Source organism: Sminthopsis crassicaudata, chromosome 2 (genome assembly GCF_048593235.1).
Source record: "Sminthopsis crassicaudata isolate SCR6 chromosome 2, ASM4859323v1, whole genome shotgun sequence".
Classification (NCBI taxonomy): Eukaryota; Metazoa; Chordata; class Mammalia; order Dasyuromorphia; family Dasyuridae; genus Sminthopsis; species Sminthopsis crassicaudata.
Genome location: NC_133618.1, coordinates 224,692,622 through 224,714,509, shown reverse-complemented (window position 1 = coordinate 224,714,509; position 21,888 = coordinate 224,692,622). Strand labels below are relative to the sequence as shown.

The window sequence follows — 21,888 nt, the reverse complement described above, 5'->3', positions numbered from 1 at the left end:
GCGAGCACGGGGGGGAGAAGGGGGGGGGTGAGGGTGGGGGTGGGGAGAAGTGCCAGAAATCCACTCCGGTGCGTTCCACTTCAGGAGGGGGAGAGAGAAGCTCCCGCTCGGGGCGTGCCCTGTCCCCCTTTCAGCCCCTTTCCCCAGCCTCTGCGCCCCCCGCCATCTCTTTCCTTCTTTCCTCATTCCAAGGTGTCGGACTGGTGTCAAGTGCCCTTTAGCTGAGGAAGGGATAGAGAGAAAGAAGCCTCTTCTTTCTTCCTCCTCTCTCTTCCTCCCTCCCCTTTCTTCCCCTCCCTTCCCCTACCCTCCCGCTCCACCCCGCAAGGTGGGGTTTGGTGAGCTGGGGTTGACGTGAGTGAAAGATCCACATGGTACAAGGGGCTGGATAATAAAGAGTGTGGAGTTGAACTAATGCCATTGCACTGAGTCATCCCAGGCAGGCAGAGCTCTGGGGCTCGGAGCGCTCCATCGGGAGAGAGCTAAAGAGAGAAAGAGAGACCCATCGAGACGGGGAGAGGGCGAGGCGGGGAGGGGGAATTGCAGTTGCAACCAGGAAAGAGAAAGACAGAAAAGAAGAGGGAGAGAGAGAAAAAAAGAGCCCCACCGCCACCTCTCGCGTGCCGGAGACAGGGCAGGGAAACCAGTGTCAGGATCCCTAATTACAGGAGAGCGCAGCTCTACTCTCAAAGGCAGGAGGGCTCCGCTCGCTCTTTCTTGAGCTTGACACTCCGCAGCCGGGAGGACTCCGGCAGGAGGGACCAGGCTTTGCTCGGTGTCCATTCAAAGGAAAAAGATTTTCCCTCCTTTTGGGTGGAGTTCGAGGGGATCCTTCGGGCGAGTGGGGAAGGTTTTTGGTTTTGGGCTTTTTGTTTTTCAAAGCATTTTTTTTTCAGATTATTATCTTTTTGTCAAGTGTCCGAGCGACTGAAACTCCGGCGGCTATCCGATCCACAGGAAGTTTATTCTCAACCTTTTTTTTTTTTTTTTTTTTTTTTTTTAAAAGGAGGAAATAGCCGCAGAAGTTTCTTAAAAGCGAACCTTTTTTGCTGAATGTCTTTGACTCCCACTGGCGGGGCTCACTAGTTTGTTGTCTAGGCTTATTTTTTTCTCTTTATTCTCCCTGCCCCATTTTTCTTTGCGGACATCGATTCCGTTCCCCTTCCACTAGGTTCCAGGTTCCCCCCGCCCCCAACTGCCCGCTCTCGGGTTGAGAGGGGGAGGGCGAGTGGGAGGGCCCGAAGGGAGGGTCGGACTTTGGGGAGAGAGAGAGAGAGAGAAAGGCCAGGCGGCCAGCTGGTGCCGGGCAGAAGTTCTGAGCGCGCCAGTCCGGGACTCAGCGCAGCCGACTACTCGCCTCTTCGTCCCCCCCCCGGGAGCGTTTGGAAGCACTCGGCCTGGGGGTGGGGGGTGGGAAGGGTTTAAAAATACCGAGACTACCGGGAGAGGAGATCGTCAGGGGCTAGAGCGCTCCAGCAAGTGCGAGGCGGGGAGGAGGAGAAGGAGGAGGAGGAGGAAGAAGAGGGTGGGGGAACACAAACACCCTGTTTCCTCTCGGGCTCCCACCGCGGATCATGTACCAGGATTATCCCGGGAACTTTGACACCTCGTCCCGGGGCAGCAGCGGCTCTCCAGCGCACGCCGAGTCTTATTCCAGCGGCGGCGGCGGCCAGCAGGTAAGCAGGACACTTGCTGGCTTCCTGAATGCACCTGGCGGGGATCGAGACCTTTCTTTTCCTCTTTCCCTCCCTTCCCTCTCCCAGAAAGCCTTTTTTTTTTTTTTTTTTTTTAACTACCTTTCTTTTTTGTCTTTGGGCAAAGAACCGCAACCGAAAGCGTTGCTCAGGGTCTCGTTTATTCGAACCTTTCCTACCTCCTTGCCTCCCCCCCACCCCCACTGTGAAAATAGAGGGAGCTCGTAGTGTGAAATGCTGACAATGACTTCCCACCTACTCCCTCATCCCAACTCTTTCCTCATGGAATTGTATGCTTCTCCAAGACCTTTACATAAAATGTAGTTATCTCAGGGCTAGCTTGCTGGCTTCTTGGCGTTTTCTTCTTCCGTTGCCCCCAGAATCCCCATAGATGGACAGGAAAGGCTGGAAAACATCCACTTTCCCCAGAAGCCATTGCTTGATACCCATGGTATGAAATCTTTGATACCCTCCCCTCCCATTCACCGTACTGTAGAGAGACCTTCTGACGAGAGAGGGTCGGAATATTCTCTGAACTACCTCTAGTTGGGGAGCACTATACTATAGAGGAAAGAGTGGGGATTGGGAGCTGGGTTCAAATCCCACGTTGCACTTTGTGTTTTTGTGGCATGGGACAGGTAACTTTACTATTCTGGGTCTTGTTTTCAGATTTACATCTGAATGAAAAGATGGAACTAGATAACCCGGATGGACTCCTTTTAGCTTTTGAGATGGGGTTCTATTAGGTTATATGCCTAGGTGAGTGAGGGTAAATGGTTAGAGGTCCAGGGCATGGCAGGAGTGAAAGGCTCATCATCAAAGTCTGACCCATCCTCTGCTAACTAGCCGTTCCCTAAAGCAGTTTTTGCCAAAGGGATTCAGTCCCTACCTGCCCACCTTTGGAGGGGTCCACTCTCACCTTCAGCCTCTCTCACTTCTCACCTCCTCTGTAGAGACTTCTTTCCAGAAAAGACCTCTAAGTGGACCTTTTTGTGTGCAACAAAGCTTTATTGAAGAGAGACAATGAAGAAAAAAGTAGGGGAAAGGAGCTGTTGTGGCAGAGTGCTCTCTGGTTTTTGGGTGGTACTTGGAGCTGAAAAAGCAAGTCGGTATATTTTTTAAAGTAGTTCAACTGGTTTGAAATCAGAACAATTGTGTATATGGAGCTGTGCTTGCCTATAAAAACCAGAAAGATAGTGGTGGTGAGGGGGCCCATGGAGTATTATCATCTTCTCACAGACCTTTACATGTATGGGCTTGTTTTATGTATTGCGTTAACTCAAAAGGCCCACCAAAATTCAGAGTAGCCTCTACTTCCCTGGGTTTACATATGTTTCCGAAGAGTTGCTACAGGTCAGAAGTTGCCATCCAAACCACTTTCTGATTTGAGATCTATCTATCTATTCGGAAGGAGTTGTAGAAAACAATTCAGAAAGAAGGTTGAGAGAACTCTATCTTGGATTTGGAGGAGAAGAGTGGAAACACATTTTTTTTTTTTATTCCTGTGAAAGAATATTTTATTACAAAATGATATTCAGAATTAGCAACATTCCACTCCTTAGGAGACCCATCCTTAGATCTCTAATTCTACTTTTCCTCTTTTCAAAACAACAGCCAATACCCCCCTCCCCTCACATTCCTTCCCTAGATTGTATAGTATTCTGAATGTGAGCACTCAATTTTCTTACTTAAGTCCAATAGAATTAAACAGATTTCACTGGGAAAAGCTACATAGGTTTATATCCTTGTCAAAAAGGAGCCATTGATTTCACACCTATTTCTGCTTCTAGACTAATCATTTGTTCTCTCTGCCTTCCCTCCTCTCCCCTCAATCTTAAATTCACTCAGCTCTAGAGCAGACCACCTTGGAATCCTATCCATTTGACTTTTCCTCATTTCTCATCTATCTGCTTTTATTGTCATTTGAGTGGGAAACAGTCATTTTCAGTATTACAATCACTTTGCTGAAACTTATTTCTGATCTAGTTGGGATGGGATAAGAAGTTGGGGCAGTTAAAGAATTGTTCCCAGTTGGTTAATGTGTGTCACTGAGGCCTTGGAGCCCACAATATTAATTGAAGCAATGCCCTATTGTGGATCAGAATGCAACAGGGAAACAGCAATAGGAAGGAGGAAGAGAAATGACTCCAGCCGAGCATAATGGAGACTCATTAGCTAAACAGCAAGCAAGTGTTGGCTAATTCCTAGCATGCTGTAACACATGAAGGTTTTGCAATTGATAATAACCTGGTATACTGCTTCTCTCATATGGCCTGCCAGTTTTGCTCAGCCATCCGAAGTCTGAGGCGCCTTTCAAACTAGAGAGATTTTCAAGGTAATTCGGGCATTAGACAAGCTCTGGAGCCACCCTCTCCTTTTATAGTTCTGGAGGATTTGTATGTTCTTTCTTTTTCCTTTTAAATTTTTTTTATTTTTGGTTTGGTCATTCGGGTTTTTTCCATCATGGTTGTAGCTTCTGTGCAAAACTGTATTGAAGGTAGGGAGTGGTTGTTGGGCTGGCCTTAGTTATTTCACAAGTAGGTGCTAGGGCCCTTTCAGAGACACAGGCTGGCAAGGCTCAAGGCAAATGACTGTAGGCCAGAGAGCCCGCCATCACTTTATTTCCCCTGGTTTCCTTTAGTCTGGGACATGAATGGTGGGAAGAGGATGGACAACTGCCCCCTTTATAGAAGTCTCAACAGACCAGATCAACTGAATTGGGTGGTTCCTTTCCAATTTATTCTCCTCCCGCCCCCAGCCACATTTTCCTAGTCCCTTGCTTCTTGGAGATCAAACCTTCCTGGTAGCACAAACATTTTGCCTTAACAAAACAGCAATCTTTTTCCACCCATCTCCTTCAAAGGGCTTAGGCTGACTTAGCACAGGACCATGCGGCAGAGTGACATTTTTTTCCAGAGAACTTTTTTTTAAAAAAGCTTTTAGTCTTGAATGTGGCTGGAACTTGAAGCATGAAAAATATTTCCTGCTCCAGTTCATGGTTTTATTCCCAAAATTGTTTGTCTGTGATTCTTTGTCTCTCTCCCCACTCCCCAAGTTTTCTTTATATATACATTTTAGGGGATTTTTTTTCTTCTTCTTCTTCTTCCTCCCTTTCCTAGGAAAACACCTCCCAGATCTGTATGCCTTCTCTGCCTCTCTTCTCAACACTTACGGTCTCTGGGAGGGAGCATTACGCAATCTAGCCAGTTACACAAACATAGGTTATTTCATAACTTGTTTTCATCAGCTGGGCCCCTCTTTATTAAAACACACACACATAAAAGACAACAAAAACAAAAAGCCAGAACTTTTCCAAGGTTGACCATTTCTCAGATAACCTGAGATAATAAATCAAGGGCACTATAATTCTGTTTTTCTATCAAGGAATACTAGAATCAGTCTCCTACCCTTTTCCTCCTCCCCCTCAGCCTCCCCAGCCCATGCTTGCACGCACACACACAATATTCTCTGGGAGTGAACTTTACCAACAGTACCAGGCTGGGACATTCCTAAGTTCAAACAACTTTACCAGAAATGACTGAGATTCCCAAGACATCTCCAGCCGTACTTCTTGAGTGCCCCCTAGGGGGCACTCTTAAGAATGTCCCCAGAATTGTCTTCCTTGGAATCCCAATCTTTAAGTTGACTTTTAGTCTTTCTTGTGGTCTGCTTTTTAGAGGGAGATAAATACCAATATGCTTAATCTGTCCTTAATTGGGAAACTGTTTTCTGTTTGAACTGTATCTCCTAATGAAAAAGGTATTCATTAGTTTGAATGCACCTGGTTGGAGCAGGGATGGTTTTCTCTTTTGGGTTACCAAAATGTATATGGGTGCTGTTATTCATTTTCCTTGGTTACTCTCCTAATGACACTTAAATAGGAACATAGAAATTTCCCCCCCCCCATGAATTTGATGATGGAGGTGCATTGTTTGGGCTTTGATCAGAAAGATGTTATAAATCAGGACATGATAACAATGTTATCCAAGGGATTGGGGCTGTTCCTGTTGATTCTTGGTGGGAATCATATTTACTTTTATCAATATGACTTGGTTCCCCCCCTCCCACTCCTCTCAGAAGATAAATGTAACTGTCTAGAAATGGATGAGTGAGGTTTCGGGCTTCCAGACGGAAATCCTAATTATTTTTCATTACTTGACTTCCCTCCTGTTGAACACCATCTTACTGGTATAAGACGCATGATTGTAAAGCAAGGAGATCGCTTCTCTACGTGGCAGTTCAGAGCTTTGACGTCCTGGTGTGATTGCCAGAGTAGTCCTTTTGGGGAGGCGGTACTCTTAGTCTACTGATGCCGTCTTGTTTCATGTAACATGCAGAGCCTTCTTTTGGATGATCTCCATGGGATGGAGTAGGGGGAGTGCAGGAGAAGGGGAGCAGCAGTCAATCCTTAGCCTCTGAGGGTGGATTTTATCTTTGATTATGGTCTCCAGCCTTTGGAAGCTGGTGAAGAAGGAGAATTTTCAAGATATAACAGTCTCTTGTCAAAAACGGAACTTCGGCTAGAAAAATGATAGACCAAAGAAGTAGTAATGTTGTGGAGGTAAATGTATATTTTCTTTAGGAGATAGCCTCTTCTAATGGAAAGGGCTCTAGGTTTGGGGTCAGAGGAACTTGGGTTCAAATCCCGGCTTTATCACTTAATACATGTGTACCCTTAGCCACCTTTAATTTCTCTGGGTCTCAGTTTCCTGGTTTGTTAAAATGTGGGATTTGGACTAATTGACCTCTAAGATACTGTTCAACTCTAAGTCAACCATCCCACTTTAAAAGGCAGTGCTCATTTGCATGTGTACATGCTAATTCTAGTGGAATGTTAGCTCCTAAAGGGGAGGTGCTGTATGTTATTTATCTCTGTTTTGCGCCTTCCCTCTCTTCACAGGACTTGGATATAGATGGTACCTAACATGCTTGTCTTGATAATCTTGCCACATACATTTTGTGTGTGATGGCAGTAACCATCCATTCGGTAACCCCATACTCCTTTGACTTAGTAGCAATTTTAATTTGTTGGGTTTGGAGAGAAAAAATACAGTATACAGATTTTCTTGGTCCTCCCTGCTGTTTGCCAGACCTACATACAACGTGGCAGGATTTGCCACTATGCTCAAAAAAGAAGAAAAGATGGATATTTATCAGTTAAAAATGGAACTGTTTTAGGATCAGTGACACAGAGTGGATGCTTACTTGAATGCTTGTTGATTTGATTTGAGTAGAGAATATAGTCTCAGCCCTGCCCTCGCCCAAGCTCAGTGCCTTCTCTAAATGATAGGGAGTTTAATCACTCAATACTAGGTTTTGTTTTTAGAAAGACCTCTATCCAAAGCATCTTCCTATGGTTTTCTTTTTACAGAATCTTTAGGAAGAAGGAACCCTGAAAGAAGGAATTTGCACATCATCACAATGATCATTAAACTTACTCAAAAACTAGTGGTTCCTAGGTTTAGGCCTAATATTAGTATCCTCCTTTCTTTTTTTAAACATCAAATAATTTCTTAGTCTCCTCAAATGGTGATAGAAAAGTGGAATATAATGGAAATAATATGAGTGTAATTTGGGGCAACTTCCCCTCACTTTGTTTCTTCATATGTCAAATGAAGGAGTTGATTGGATGACTTGCTAGCTACCTGACAATTCTTAAGTCAATGATGCTATGATCTTTCATTCTGATAGCTATGCATGGAATTAACTTGCCACTAAATATGTCACCCAGAATTCCTCAGGTATCTTTTCATTTTTTTGCTTTGTTAAAAATAAAGTCTACAAAAAAAGTTCTGGGTAAATCTACTTAAATGTTACCTTTCTTTCCCTCAATTGGCAAATTACACAGAGCAAATAGACAAAATCTATCCATTCATCCTGACAGAATAAAAGCTGCTTGAGGACAGAGACAATTTTATTTTTGTCTCTGGGTCCCAGGAAGAAGTAACTCACAAATTCTTGTATCCAGGAAGGAGGCAAAGACCTAGATTCAAATCCCAATTCTGCAGCTTGCTACTATTTGTGTGACCTTGAGCAAATTAATTCACTTTTCTAAGCCTCAGTTTCTTGATCTGTAAAATGAAGGGATTGGATTAGATGTGCCTTATCTCTTCCAACATCCAGATTCATTCATGCTTTTATAATTTTAAATTATTGCAGATTCCCCCTCCCCTTTTTTTCCATGCCTTTCCAAGATGGCAAAGAGTACAAAGGAAATCAATTATATTGCAGTAGAAAATATTTAAAGTCCACATATTTCAATTTTAGAAATTTCAGAAGAAAGATGGAATAGCTTTTCCTAAGATCAGAGGGTTTGCTTGTTAATTGTTAAGTAGGATAATGTAGTTCAATTTAATAATTGTTAAGTAGGATAATGTAGTTCAATTTTATTTAATATAAATTTAATAAAGTACCTGCTATGTGTCAGGCACTGTACTAGATACCTGGGATTCAAAGACAAAAATCAAACAGTCTCTGTCTCACGAAGCTTATGTTCCATCTAGGAAAAGAGATTGGTTTGAGACAAAATATACTTCCCTGTGAGATGAATGGAAGTTCTTCAGATAGATGAAAATCCAATGGAGGATTGAATATAGGGTAGGGCATTCCAATCATTCAATCAATAAGCCTTTATCAAATAACATATGCTGACTATTGTGCTAACTGCTAGGGACTCAGAGAAAAAAAATCAAATAGTCCCTGTCCTCAAGCGGCTTTTATTCTGTCAGGGATGAATGGACAGAATTTCATCTATCTATTATGTATAATTTGTCATCTGAGGGAAAAAAAGATAACTAGAAAACATTTGGATCTAGATTTACCCAGAACTTTTTCAAGGACTTTTTGTTTTTAACAAAGCAAGGAAAATGAAAAGATATCTGAGAAATTCCTCCTTATCCTTCAGAACCTTATACTTATCTTACCTCATTCATCTTCCATGAAGATAGAAGAAGTTTGTTCTGACCACCTTAGGGAGCCGGAGAAGGATCTGTGGGAGAGGAAACACTACCTAACCCTGTAATATCAGGAGGAGACTGGGAGCTTTGCTAAGAAAACACTCAGGGACATCATGGCATTAATGGGAAGAAGTCTGCTACTCACTCAGATTTATATCCTCTTCTGGAGGTCATTTAGCTCCAAATTTATAAGTTTATGATCCAGGGATTTCTGACTTTTTTTTCCCTTTATTTTTTTTTTTCTTGGTGGGGGAGGGGAGATGCGTGTTGGCAATCTGATGAAACCTATGGACTCTTCAGAGCAATGTTTAAGTACATAAAATGAAGTACATATGAGTACAAAGGAAATCAATTATATAAAAGTAGAAAATTTTTTAAATTTTTAAATTTTTTAAAAGACTCCACAACCCCAATTTCAGAATCCTATTTGAAAGAATGCTATTCCAATTATGAAATGCCCAAAAAAATGGGGTTGGAACAAGATCGGCTGCCTTGGATTTCCATTTCTGGTGCCTTTTTTGACCAGCTCAGATGACTTTATCTGAAATAGATCATTTGTTTATTTCAAATAGAATATCAAATTCTAATCCTTTGTCAATACTTAAATAAGATGTTAAAGGCATTCACTGTTTAAAGCAAACTCAGAATTTGGAATTAAATTGACTACTGAGATACTGGATTCCAGATCTTAGAATTCCTCAGTCTCCCTAATTGGGAAGGAACTCAGAAGTCCAATCCATAGCTGATCAGGAGTCCAAGTACTCATTCAGCTTCTTCCTAAAGGCTTTGTAGTCACCTGGAAGCACACTGGAAGACAGCTCTAATTGTTAGGAAGTTCTTTCAGACTGGACAAATCTAATCTCTTTCACATGACAGTCCTTCAGATACTTAGAGACAGCTATCAAGTCTGACTTCCTGTGGTTGTGGTGGGGGGAGGAAGAGACGGACAGACAGACAGAGACAGAAAGAGGGACAAAGAGGGCTGGGGGTGGGGAGACAGAGAAAGAGCGAGATACAAATATCCATGTCTGAATCCAAGGTAGTAAGTAGTGTGTGTTCTCAGAAACATAGCTTTCCCCAAGGCTCAGACTTGCTCTTCATCTTTTGGACTGCAGTGACCTGTCTGGTTGCTTTACTGTACATCCTCAGCTGCTGACAATAGGCCCAGTGATGTCATTTCCATACGCGGTTTGGGTGGAGGTGGAGGTGGGTCTGAGCCCAGTATTTTCAGCCAACACCCTGCCAGGATGTCTTTTGGATACTGGTCTACCTAGGAGTTTATTAAGGCCTCTGGAGCCTGAAGATGAAACAGCGGGAATGGGGCTTTTGACCAATGAATGCTTTAATTTCCTTCATTTAGTCTGAAATCTTAAGAAACTTAGGGAAAGGAACCAGGACAACATGGCCTTTGGGGTACACAAAAGCTTGGTTTTTCTTTATTTCTTTCTTGATTCTGGGGATATAGTTTCTCCAAAATTTCACAGGTCCTCAATAGATACTCCCTTATCTTTTTCTGAGACTTCTAACCCACCTGGAAACTGCCAGGGTATCCCAGGGGTATGGTGCCTTGTGTATAGCACTTCACACAGTGCCCAAAACATAGTAGGTACTTAATGTGTTTATTGACTGATTGTTGCAAATGATTTAATCTTTGAGCTGGACAATGGCACATGTCTGGGCACAAATGGCACATTAGAATTCCCTGGCATCCCCAGGTCTGTCCAAAGGAGGGTCTCCATGTGGTCGAAGGCATCCCCAGAAACCAGTTCAGCTGAAATCATCTCAATTCAATAAACATTTATTAAGTGCCTCTGATGTGCTAACCACTGATAGTACAAAGACAAAAATAAGATCCTTCTGCATTTCTAGTTGCAGCACTTAGTATATGCTCTTGTCAATTCCACTAGTCTATTCATTCAGGTTTTACTTTAGGTTCCTTTCCCACTATAGCATTTCCCGTTAGTGTACAAGGCACAGTGCCTTGGTACATGGAGGGAATTTAATAAATGCTTTTTATGAATATTGAATGTGAAGGACCAGGAGCCTTCCTTAAGTGTTCTGTTTTGGGGGATGCATGATTTATTCTTAGTGTGACATTATTGACCTAATTCTAGGGTCATGTTTGCACAGAGGGATGCCAGGATCATTTCAGGGACCACAAACTGCCAATCTCACCACTTGTCTCCTGCATTATTGTAACTTCCTGAATAATGCTTTCAGAGCTGGGACATGGCACATCTGCCAGATCTAATTTAGACTTTTGTGCGTCTCCCAGAAAGGCTCCTTAGAGACAAAAGCATTCTTTATCAGGGCCCCAGACCCCTCTGGGGATAGGACATGGCTTTTCTTGCAATTCTGTGCCAGGGTGTTATCCAGATGGATTTACCTCCTGTCTGAAACAAGGTATACAAGCATTTCAGAGGCCCTCATTACCTACAACCTTGTTTTTACTGCTGGCTTGTTTTGTCTAGACAGGACCAATTGCTGTAAGGAATCTGGCGAACGAGATCTCTGGAATACATTTAGTAGACCTGCTGTCTACAAAGCAAACTAAAGTGCCAGCAGCAAGTTTAGCCAAGCTTTTCTTGGGGGCCTTTTGCCTCTGTTGTCCAATCTCTGTTTTTTTCCAGGAGTTCAATATTTGGACCTGGGAGTTCCCTTCATAAGAAAGTGGAGTACACTTTGCATTCCTCAAAACTTATTGTTCCTCTGAGCTCAAGAGGGCTCAGATCAAATTATAGAACCACTTATCTCCGGAGGACTCCAAACCAAGATTTTTGTGCTTACTCTGGACTCTAAGAACATTCAGTTAAAAGTAGAGAAATAGAATGTAAATTTGGGGTATTTCCTTCAGAAGGAGAAAGACTGAAAGCAGTTTTCCCAAGAGTTGTTTGCTTTGTGACATAATAACACAAATGACTATTGATGCAATTTTGGGCAAGTCTCCTCTGAACCTCAATTTCTTCATCTTCTGTAAATTGAAAGGGTTAGAGGAAATGACTTCTGGGGTTCCTTTCAGCTCCTATGAGCCTAAGAAGGGTAGAACTGTGAGTGCTCTAAGTTGAACACAGTCACACACATCCATATACACATAGACTCACTCACTTATTCCCTCCAAACATGACCTCTCCCCACTGGCTTAGCTGTTCTCTCAGTGGAGCATAATATGCACTTGGCTTCCTGCCCTTTCTTTTCCTTCTTTCCAGGCAGATCCCTTCCAGATTCAGCTTGTGTCATCCCCTACATGTAGTCCTTGATTTCCTCAGTGATTGGTGCCTTCCCTGTTGTTTGAAACTTTGTTCATTTTGAACATATTTTGCACATTTATATTTAGCTCTATATGCATTATGTAAGCTCCTTGAAGACAGGAACTGTTTCATTTTTAGTTTGAAAACCTGGTGTCTAGCATTTAGTAGACAATATAGATAACTGAATAAGTCATCTCAAACCTTGTCATTGTTGCCCTTGAAAGTACAATTCAAAATCCATCATAGGGGCAGTATTTTTTATAGAATGCTAAAAGAGGGGGTCCTTGGAACAACCACATTCTACTCAAAGACATCTAGTTGTCTATGGAGATAGAAGGATAGTTAAATGGCTTGCCCAAGGTAGCAAGTAGCACAGGAAGATTTGCACAGAGGTTCTCTGACTCCAAGGCCATTGCTCTTTCCTCTAAATCACATTGGTTATCTTCACTAAGGCAGGATTTAGACCCTTGTCTTCCTGAGTTCAGCATCCCTGTGTCTGCTATGTCACTAGCTGCCTCAAGGTTAGCATTCTTTAAGCCTTATAGCTCCTTATTTTAAAATGAAAACATTCTGTCCCCACTTGCTATCTCCAAGATCTCCATTTCCACTGAAGGAACCAAAGAAGAGTTGATAGATGATTTTTACGGCATCTATGAGAGGAGTTGTAGTGGTAGGTGATTCTGTTACCTCTGGCCATACCATGCTCACTCGCTCTCTGTGTCTCTTTCTCTCTCTCTCTTATTTTCTCTCTTTCCTTCTCTCTGTCTCTCCTTTCTCTGTCTCTTTCTCTTTGTTTCTCTCTGTCTCTCTCTGTGACTCTGTCTCTGTCTCTCAAGGATGCCATGGTCACCAGTGAATTATTGAGTCCTGAAAAGAATCGATATTTCTAAGTTGTGGGCTGTCTTAATCCAACCCAAGAATGCTATGAAGATCTTTGGTAGCGTCAGGCTAGTTGCCAGAATAAGCTGATATAATGACAGAGCAGGATGTCAGATTGTAGGTGTGTTATATTTTGTTTATCTCCCAGATGAATTGGTCAATCAATGAGTATTTATTATGTACTTACTATATTCATGGTAGTGTGTTGTATATGGAGGACACTGGCAAAGGTGAAATAATTTCTTCCTCCTTCAAGCTAACTTCTATTGTTAGAGATTCTATAGGTTAGAAATACACAGAGATTTCGGTGGAAACCCTAGGAGCGTGTGGTTTTCTGCTTATTCTTCATCTCTAAAGGCTAGAAACTTCAGGACTCTGGGCCTCTGCTCCCTGACTAGAAGATACCAGGGTTCTAAGACCACTTCTGCTTCTAAATTCTATGATACTGTAATTTCTCCTTTTCCAGCTGTATCTCTGAAGGTTGTTGAATTTTTCCTGTAATCGGGACCTATGTTGTTTCCCTTATTTTAAAAATAGATTTCTTCATAAAGTATACTATACACAAAAAAAGCTTTACAATGTGATATGGCAGGGGTAGGATAGAGACAAAAAGTACTCTTCTAAACATTCTGGAATAATGAATTTGTACTTCTTTCAAAACCCCCATTCTAAGACTATAAATTGCCAGTTTGTATCAATAGAAAGATTTTTCCCACACTGGGAGTTTCCTACACTGATGAAATCACAGATTTGAATTTTTTATTGTCGACTGCATTTCTTGGAGATGAGATAGGAGACAAAGAACATTTTATACCTATGAAGTCTCAGTAAAAGACTCTCCCAAATAACCCCTAGAAGGATGGAGAGAGAGATGCATGGATAGATTGGATGGATGCACCTAAGGAGTGATTGACAGCTGTGAATCCCAAGACTCTGAACACCCAGGCAGGAGGCCCTTCTGCTGAATACCACGACAGCTTGCATGGGTGAGGTGCAGAGAGTGCCTGGTTGTGTGCATACTGATGGGCTGCTGCATCTATTTTAAAAGTCAGCTTTGGATGTGTTGACAGCCTTACTTCTCTGTCACATTCCTATAGTTGGGCTGCAAACTGGAATGGAAAGACTCGTGCCCAGGAAGGATTCCTTTGCGTCATGGGTGCAGCAGACTTTGTCTGAAGCCTCTGGGCCGGTCCCTCTTTGGTCCGGCCTCCTTCTGGCTGTTTCTGCTTGCTACCTTTGCTCAGATTTGCTTTTCATTTCGATTCATTGTGTGTGTCTCTTTTTTGTTTCCCTCAGAAATTCCGGGTAGATATGCCAGGATCTGGCAGTGCCTTCATCCCCACTATCAATGCCATTACCACTAGTCAGGACCTCCAGTGGATGGTGCAGCCCACAGTCATCACCTCCATGTCCAATCCGTACACCCGCTCACACCCCTACAGCCCGCTGCCAGGCTTAGCCTCCGTCCCAGGACACATGACACTGGCGAGGCCTGGGGTCATCAAAACCATCGGCACCACTGTGGGCAGGAGAAGGAGAGATGAGCAGGTAAGGCTTGGGAAATGACCCTTGAGGGCTCGTGGGAGATCGGGGCAGGGCTGGCATTTCTCTGCAGAGCTGGAGAAGGGGGCGGCGAGAGGCGCACCTTACTGGCAAGTTCTTGCCCAGGAGGGAGAATTATTATAGAATTTGGGTTTGAATCCAGCCTCTGACATTTATTAGCTAATCCAGTTAACAAGTCATTTCATTTCAAATCCAGCTGTGCTTTCTTAGTCTGTAAATTAGAGCAAAACCCACAGATTTGGATATTATTGTTATTATTATTATTGCATCTTAATTTCTTGGAATATGAGGCAGAAGAATAGCACTTTATACTTATGAAGTTGTCAGTCGTGTCCTTGATAGAATGGAAAGAGCACTAGCTCTGGAAGCACAGGACTTTGGTTTAAACTCTATTTTTGAGGCATCCTGGATAATCTTCCTGGGCTTTATATTTCTCATTTATAAAATCAAGGGATTAGATTAGATGGCCTCTGGAGCCTTAATATCATACTTTGTGAAAGAGGAGGCACAAACCATTAATTTTACAGTTGGAGAAACTGAGGCCTGAGGAAATTATTTGCTTGCACAAGTCACCCAGATTGTCGTTGTCAGAGGTGGTATATGGAGGGCAAAGCCCTGTGGTATCTCCACGCCCCTGGAGGATCCAGGAAATGGTTTCTATTGAGCATTTATGGAGCTCTTATAGAACTTTCAAAGTGTGTGTCAGGAAGTTTTATGAGCTGCTTTCTAAATATCCTTATGAATGGGGTTAGCATCAAGTTTTCCATGTTACAAAGGAAAAGGAGGCACAGGTTGGGGGTAACACATTGTTTACTAGGATCCAGAGTTGGATCTGGTACTGTGGCTGGAAGGGGACTGAGAAGTCATCTAGTCTCAATCCCTGCAATTTTATGGGTCCACTGAGGGAAGTGACTTGCTTGATGAGACACAGGTAGTGTTAGAATAGGGATTTGATCCTTGCTCCCCTGATTTCTCACCCAGTGCTTTTTCTACTGCTGAATTTTCTAATAGTAAAATATAATAGAGAATCCTGACTATAGAGAATCTAGATTCAAATTTCACATTTGCTATTTACTACCCTTTGAGTAATCCACTTAATCTCAAGGGGTCTCAGTTTCCCCATCTGTAAAATGATGCCTTTGGACTAGCTAGTCTTTGACTTACCTTTTAACTCTGAAGATATAATGTTATGATCAAAGAAAAAAATCTTTTCAATTCAATTAATGCTAGAGGTAGGATAGTGTAGTGGATAGTATTAGATTTTGCAATAGGTTTAGAATCAAATCTTGCCTTCCATTAGTTGTATGTGATTGTAGGCAACTCAGTCTCTTTATCTCCAGTTTTCTCATTTCTAAAAGGGGACTAAAATAGCATCTACCTCACAGGGTCATTGTAAAGACCAAGTAAGAAAACGTATATAAAAGGAAATAAGGAAACAAGCATTTACTAATTGTCTACTATGTGCTAGTCCAGGGCCATCTTCAGCCATCTTGACTTATACCTGGCCACTAGACACAGATGTCTCAGGAGGGGAAAGTGAGGCAGGTGACTTTGCAAAAGCCTCCCTCACTTAAATCCAGTTCATTTATATATCATGACATCACCTCCCTGGTGTCAAGTCCTCTTCAAGAACAAAGACAAACAATAGCTACGTGCTAGGTACTGGACTAAGTACTTTACAAATATCTTTTATGATGCTTACAACAATCCTGGGAGAGGTAGGTGCTGTTATGATACCCATTTTAAAGTTGAGGAAACAGAAGAAACACACAGCTAGTGTCAAGTCTTTCTGACTCCAGGCCCCATACTCTATTTACCATGATAATTAGCTGCTCCTAAAATGCTTTGCCAACTTAAAAGCAGTATACAACTATGAGGAATATTCTTTTCCAACAAATATTTCTTAAGCACTGATAATGTTTTGTTGATGCTAGATACTAGAGATATGAAGCCAGAAATGAAACAGTGGCTATGCTCAGGAACCTTATATTCTTTGAGGGAAATATAACATTTTTATTGTTTAGTCATTCAGTTGAGTTCTACTCTTCATGACCCCATTAAACATACTGTCCATGGAGTTTTCTTGGCAAAGATACTTAGGTAGTTTACTATTCTCTTCTCCAGTGAATTAAAGCAAATAAGGTTAAATGACTGGTCAGGATCACATAGTAGGTGTCTGAGTCTGGATTGGAATTCCAGTCTTCTTAACTCCAGACCCAGAACTCTATCTGCTCAGCCACCTAAAATAACATATACCTGAATAAGTAATTACAAATTAATTAGGAAGGAGAGGGAGATGGAAGAAGAGAGATGGGGGGGGGAGGGAAGGAGAGAGGAAGATGGGCGAAAGGAGAGAGAAATGCATCTCCAGCTAGGGCGGGGATCAGAAAGGCTGGACAGAAGAGGTGATATCTGAGCTAAACCCTGAAGGAAGAAAGAGATCCTAAGGCAGAGATGAAGTGAAGATTCCTTCCAGGCATGAGGATCAGCAGGCTAGGGCAGTGATCCACACCTGGCTCACCAGTACTTCTTGAGAGGCCCACTCTATTAGTCCTCTTAGAGGAGGAGCAGCTCCAGTCCTTTATCTTGAGCAGCTTACGAATCTGTCCATTCATTGAGAAGGGAATAGTGTTCACCAGGCCATTATCATTGATAGTTTCAGTATTGTTGGAGTTATAGAGCTTGTTCCTCCCAAGAGACCAGCATTCTCCTGAGGCACCAAGTTATGGAGAGAGCAGCTAGATAGTGCAGTGATTAGAATGCAAGGAGTCAGGAAGGTGAATTTTCCTGAATTCAAATCTGGCCTCAGATACTTACTAGCTGTGTTAAGTCACTTAATCCTGTTTATCTCAGTTTCCTCATTGGTAAAATGAGCTGGAAAAGGAAATGGCTAATTACTTTTTAAAATTTTTTTATTTTTTATTAATTTTTATAATTATAACATTTTCTTTGACAGTACATATGCATAGGTAATTTTTTTTTTTTTTTACAACATTATCCCTTGTACTCCCTTCTGTTTTCTGTTCTGAGTTTTTCCCCTCCTTCCCTCCACCCCCTCTCCTAGATGGCAGTCATTCCTATACATATTAAATATGTTATAGTATATCCTAGGTACAATATATATGTGCAGAACCGAATTTTGTTGTTGTTGTTGTTGTTGCAAAGGAAGGATTGTATTCGGAAGATAAAAATAATCTGGGAAGAGAAACAAAACAAAACAAACAAACAAAAAAGCTCACAGTTTACACTCATTTCCCAGTGTTCCTTTTCTGGATGTAGCTGATTCTGTCCATCATTGATCAATTGTAATTGGATTAGCTCTTCTCTATGTTGAAGATATCCACTTCCATCAGCATACATCCTCATACAGTATCATTGTTGAAGTGTATAATGATCCCCTAGTTCTGCTCATTTCACTCAGCATCAGTTGATGTAAGTCTCTCCAAGCCTCTCTGTATTCACCCTGCTGGTCATTTCTTACAGAACAATAATATTCCATAACATTCATATACCACAATTTACCCAACCATTCTCCAATTGATGGGCGTCCATTCGTTTTCCAGTTATTTGTTCCTGTCATCTTAGCCAATCTGACAGGTGTAGTGGTATCTCAGAGTTGTCTTAATTTGCATTTCTCTGATCAATAGTGATTTGGAACACTTTCATATGAGTGGAAATAGTTTTAATTTCATCATCTGAAAATAGTCTGTTCATATCCTTTGACCAGGAAATGGCTAATTACTCTAGTATCTTTGCAAAGTAGATCCCCAAAGACACATTTTAGAATGGACATTCCTAAAAGGGTAATTAGGATAGTCAAGGATCTCAAGATTAGGCTTTATGGGGTCTAGTTTGAAAAAACTGATAGGGATTGAGGGAGAAGATGACAAGAACTTGACTGGGGTGTGGGGGTTGGTACATGATAGCTGTCTTTGTTAGAAGAAAAACCATAGACTTGTTAGCCCAAAAACTGGAAGCAAAGAGGAGAAATTCTAGTGAAGGAAGTGTTAATTTAGTGGAAGTAAATTAGAGCTAGCTGTTAGAGATATCCAAAAGTAGGATAGGTGGGTTTGAAAAATAGTGTGTTTCCCCTCACTTTTGGAGGTAGTGAGTTCTCCCTAACTAAAGGTCTTAATCAAAGTCTTGGATGAAAACTTCTTAGCGATGTGGTAGGCAGGGATCCTTGTTCAGATTGTATTTTGTGGCTTTAGAGCCTTTTGAGCTTAGATTTTCTGTATTTCTATAATCTGTCCAATCCCTTCATTTTAGTTTTTAAAAATAATTGATGTTTTTTTAAAAACTGCTAGTCATTTTCCATTATACCTTTCTCACATTGAACTCTCTTGTAACAAAGGGGAACAGATAGCAAAAAGTGACAGTGTATATGTCTTTTTGTATGTGTAGTCCACCAACTCTACTGAAAGGGCTTGTATTCTCTAGGACCAAGAATCAACCCTTTCATTTTACTGATGAAGAATCCTGGAGTGAGAGAGAAGAGACAGAGACACAGAGAGACAGACAGAAAGACAAAGAGAGAGACAGAAAGACACACAGGGAGACATAAAAACACAGAGCCTGAGACAGAAAGAGAGAAACAGAGACAAACACACCAAGACAGAGAGACAGGGGAAAATCTGAGAGATTAAATAATTTACTTAATTTCACACAAAACTAATTAGTGGCAACCTTGGGAATGATCTAAATCCAGATCTACCACATAGACTGCTAATCTTCTATACCAAACTGTGAATATCTGCAGGTCCTCCCGGCAGTGGCTGTATGACAGGAGCTTCTCCTTGTGCTGCTTTGCTGCTGTTCCTTCTCCAAGAAGCTAAAATTTCTTTGGTATTAAGTAGGGTCAAATGTTGTGCTGGAACTGAGAGACTTGAGGCAGAGTTGGAAAACCCCCAAAACCCAAAGGGGAAAGAAAAAAGGAAGATGGAAGTCATTCCATGAGAATGATGTCAGGGGAGCCCTCAACTAATCTGGGACACTGTCTGTTGCAGTGATTAACCACTGTGCAAGTCAGACAGGGCAGCTAATATTAATCAGACTTCATTCACTCAGTGCCCTGATGTTTCCAATGAGGTCTCTTGTAATTGAGCCATCCTTCAGGATCAGCAGTCATAATAATGTCTCCTATTAATGTGCTTTTCTCCACGAACCTCAAAAGATTTTACAGCCGTTGGTGAGCTAGACTCTCCCAGGACATAAATGACCCCAGGGTGAGTCAGGCACCCTGGGAGAGGCATTGACTCTTTGGGGCTGCAAGGAACCACGGCGGGAAGATGCTGAATAGCATTTGCTTCCTCTCTGAGTGATGCCTAACTCACACTAATACCCCAGGACGATCTGGCAGGAGGCTTTTATTTGTTTGTGAGAGGAAGGAAAAGAACAAGAGACATTTTCTGATGATCCATCATGAACTTGGAACTCAGAACCATCATTTTTCAAGAAGAACAGAAATATTGAAGCGGTAGGCAGGAGACCTGGGCTGTGGTCCCAGATCTGTCACTAACTAGGTGGTGACATTGGACAATTCTCTGCATTTAATGGAGCCTCAATTTCCTCATCTGTTAAGTGAGAGGATTATCTTCTTTCATCCAGCAAGAATTTATTGAGTATTTGTAGGTTCCAGGTGCCGTAGATATAAAGTCAAAAGCAAAGTATTTAAGGAGCTTACATTCTGTTGGTGGAAAATAACATGGCTGTGTTAGGTGATCACTTGGATCCTTTACAACTTTGTAATTCTATTTTAGGATCAAAGATCTGGGACCAGGAAGGGTTCTAGAGACCATATAGTCCAAATTCCTCATTTTACGAAAAAGGCTTAGAAAGATTAAATGACTTATTCAGGTTCACCCATATGGTGTGCAGTCTGAAGTGGGATTTGAATCAGGTTCTCTGGCTCCAGAATCGTCTATTTTATCTATTTTTCTATTCTATCCTGTCCTATCCTGTCCTGTCCTGTCCCATCCTATTCTATCCTATCTTATCCTATTCTATCCTATCTTATGCTGCCCTGCCCTACTTTATCCTATCCTGTCCTATCCTCTGTTATCCCGTCCTGTTCTTTCCTGTCCTATCTTGTCCTAAATGATGCTAACTTGTCATGCCTGTCCTTTCCCATACTCTTTTCCATTTCCTTGCAACTCATAAGGCTTTCTTGCCTCAAAGTAAATAATTCTTTCACTAGACTCAGTTTCCTCTTGATCACTGCAGGAAGCATGAAAGGGAATCCATAGCAAAGGAAATGCAGTTCTATCCTAGAGCTCAGTGAGTCTCTCTTTCTTAAAAGCATGACAAACACCTGGAAGAAATGGATAAGTCAGCTTCATTAACAAAATTCCCAGACCCTCTTGCTGGCACCATGGGAGGAATATTGAATCTGAAGTCAGAAGACCTGAGTTCAAATTCATTTCTACTATTTATTCGTTGAATATTTTTCTCTAACTTGCAGTTTACTGGTTGGGCTAAAGTTCCTTCCAGTTCTCTGGCTAGTGTCCTGTGATCCTATGACCTGGGGGGAGGAACGCTTCAGCAGAAGATGGGCCTAGCACCTGCTTGTGTTCCAAGAGCCTGTCTTCCAGAGGCCTGGGGCTCTGAGGGAAGGGTGCGTGCAGTGTGTGGGTGGGTAGGGCTCTAGTGCTGACACACACACGCTCTGTTGATCTCATGTTCCCTGGATACTTCCCATGTTGACAGTTCCCACAACTTGCCATATACCTCCCAAGATTGGGATTTGGGAAGGGGAGGGTGGAGAGCTTGGGAGCAGGCATGGAGACCTCTGGGCCAAACTTTTTCTAGGATCTAGGGATGTGGGGAAGGGAAGGACTGAAACAATGGTGAAGATGCTACCAATATTGGACCTACATGGGGCTTGAATTCAAGCATTTCAAGGGTGTATTATGTTGTTCCTAACCCAGATGGTAACTTCTCTCTTACTTAGTAGGTGGTCTTTGACACTTGGTGTGGTAAAAATTAAAACCTCATCCTACATCCAGTCTGGTGACAAGCTTTTCTAAGCTTAGCTAGGATGGTGCTCAGATAACACATAAAAGAACATGGTACTACTTATGATAATAAAAGTAATAGTAATAATTTGTTTAGGACTAGACCTATGATTTCACTGGTAAAGGGAACTCCCAAGAATTCCTACTATACAACAATACATCCCAACAGTTCTGTAGTTAATGGTCTCAGAGAGGCCAAGAAAGTTTAAATGATTTTCTCAGGATCTCATGGCCAGTGTTGGAATAGGATTTGAACTCGTCTTCCTGCCTCTATCCACAATGCCAGGATCCTCTTCTAATGGTAATAATAATCATCCATGTGTATGTGTCATACACATTATATCTATCATATATCCATATGTATATGGATATATATATATCCAAATATGTGAGTTGCGTCTGCAAGAAAGTGAGGCAAAGATATGGTAGGAGAGCCTTGATAAATATAAAAGATGGTCATTGTAAAGCATTGAGAAAGGATATATAGAGTATTGTGTGAAGAAGAGAAAAAAGAGAAATTTGAACAGAGGGCAGT

The 21,888-nt window shown here is 41.9% G+C and overlaps 1 protein-coding gene across 1 annotated transcript in view; it reads left to right on the top strand.

Moving 5' to 3' along the window:
- Positions 1-973: 973 nt before the first annotated feature.
- Positions 974-21,888, top strand: part of FOSL2 (FOS like 2, AP-1 transcription factor subunit) — a 29,747-nt gene continuing 8,832 nt past the window's right edge. The window contains exons 1-2 of the mRNA XM_074288293.1: positions 974-1,676; positions 14,074-14,325. Of these exons, the coding sequence (XP_074144394.1) occupies positions 1,575-1,676; positions 14,074-14,325 (354 nt within the window). The 5' untranslated portion in view covers positions 974-1,574. The remainder of the gene's footprint in view (positions 1,677-14,073; positions 14,326-21,888) is intronic.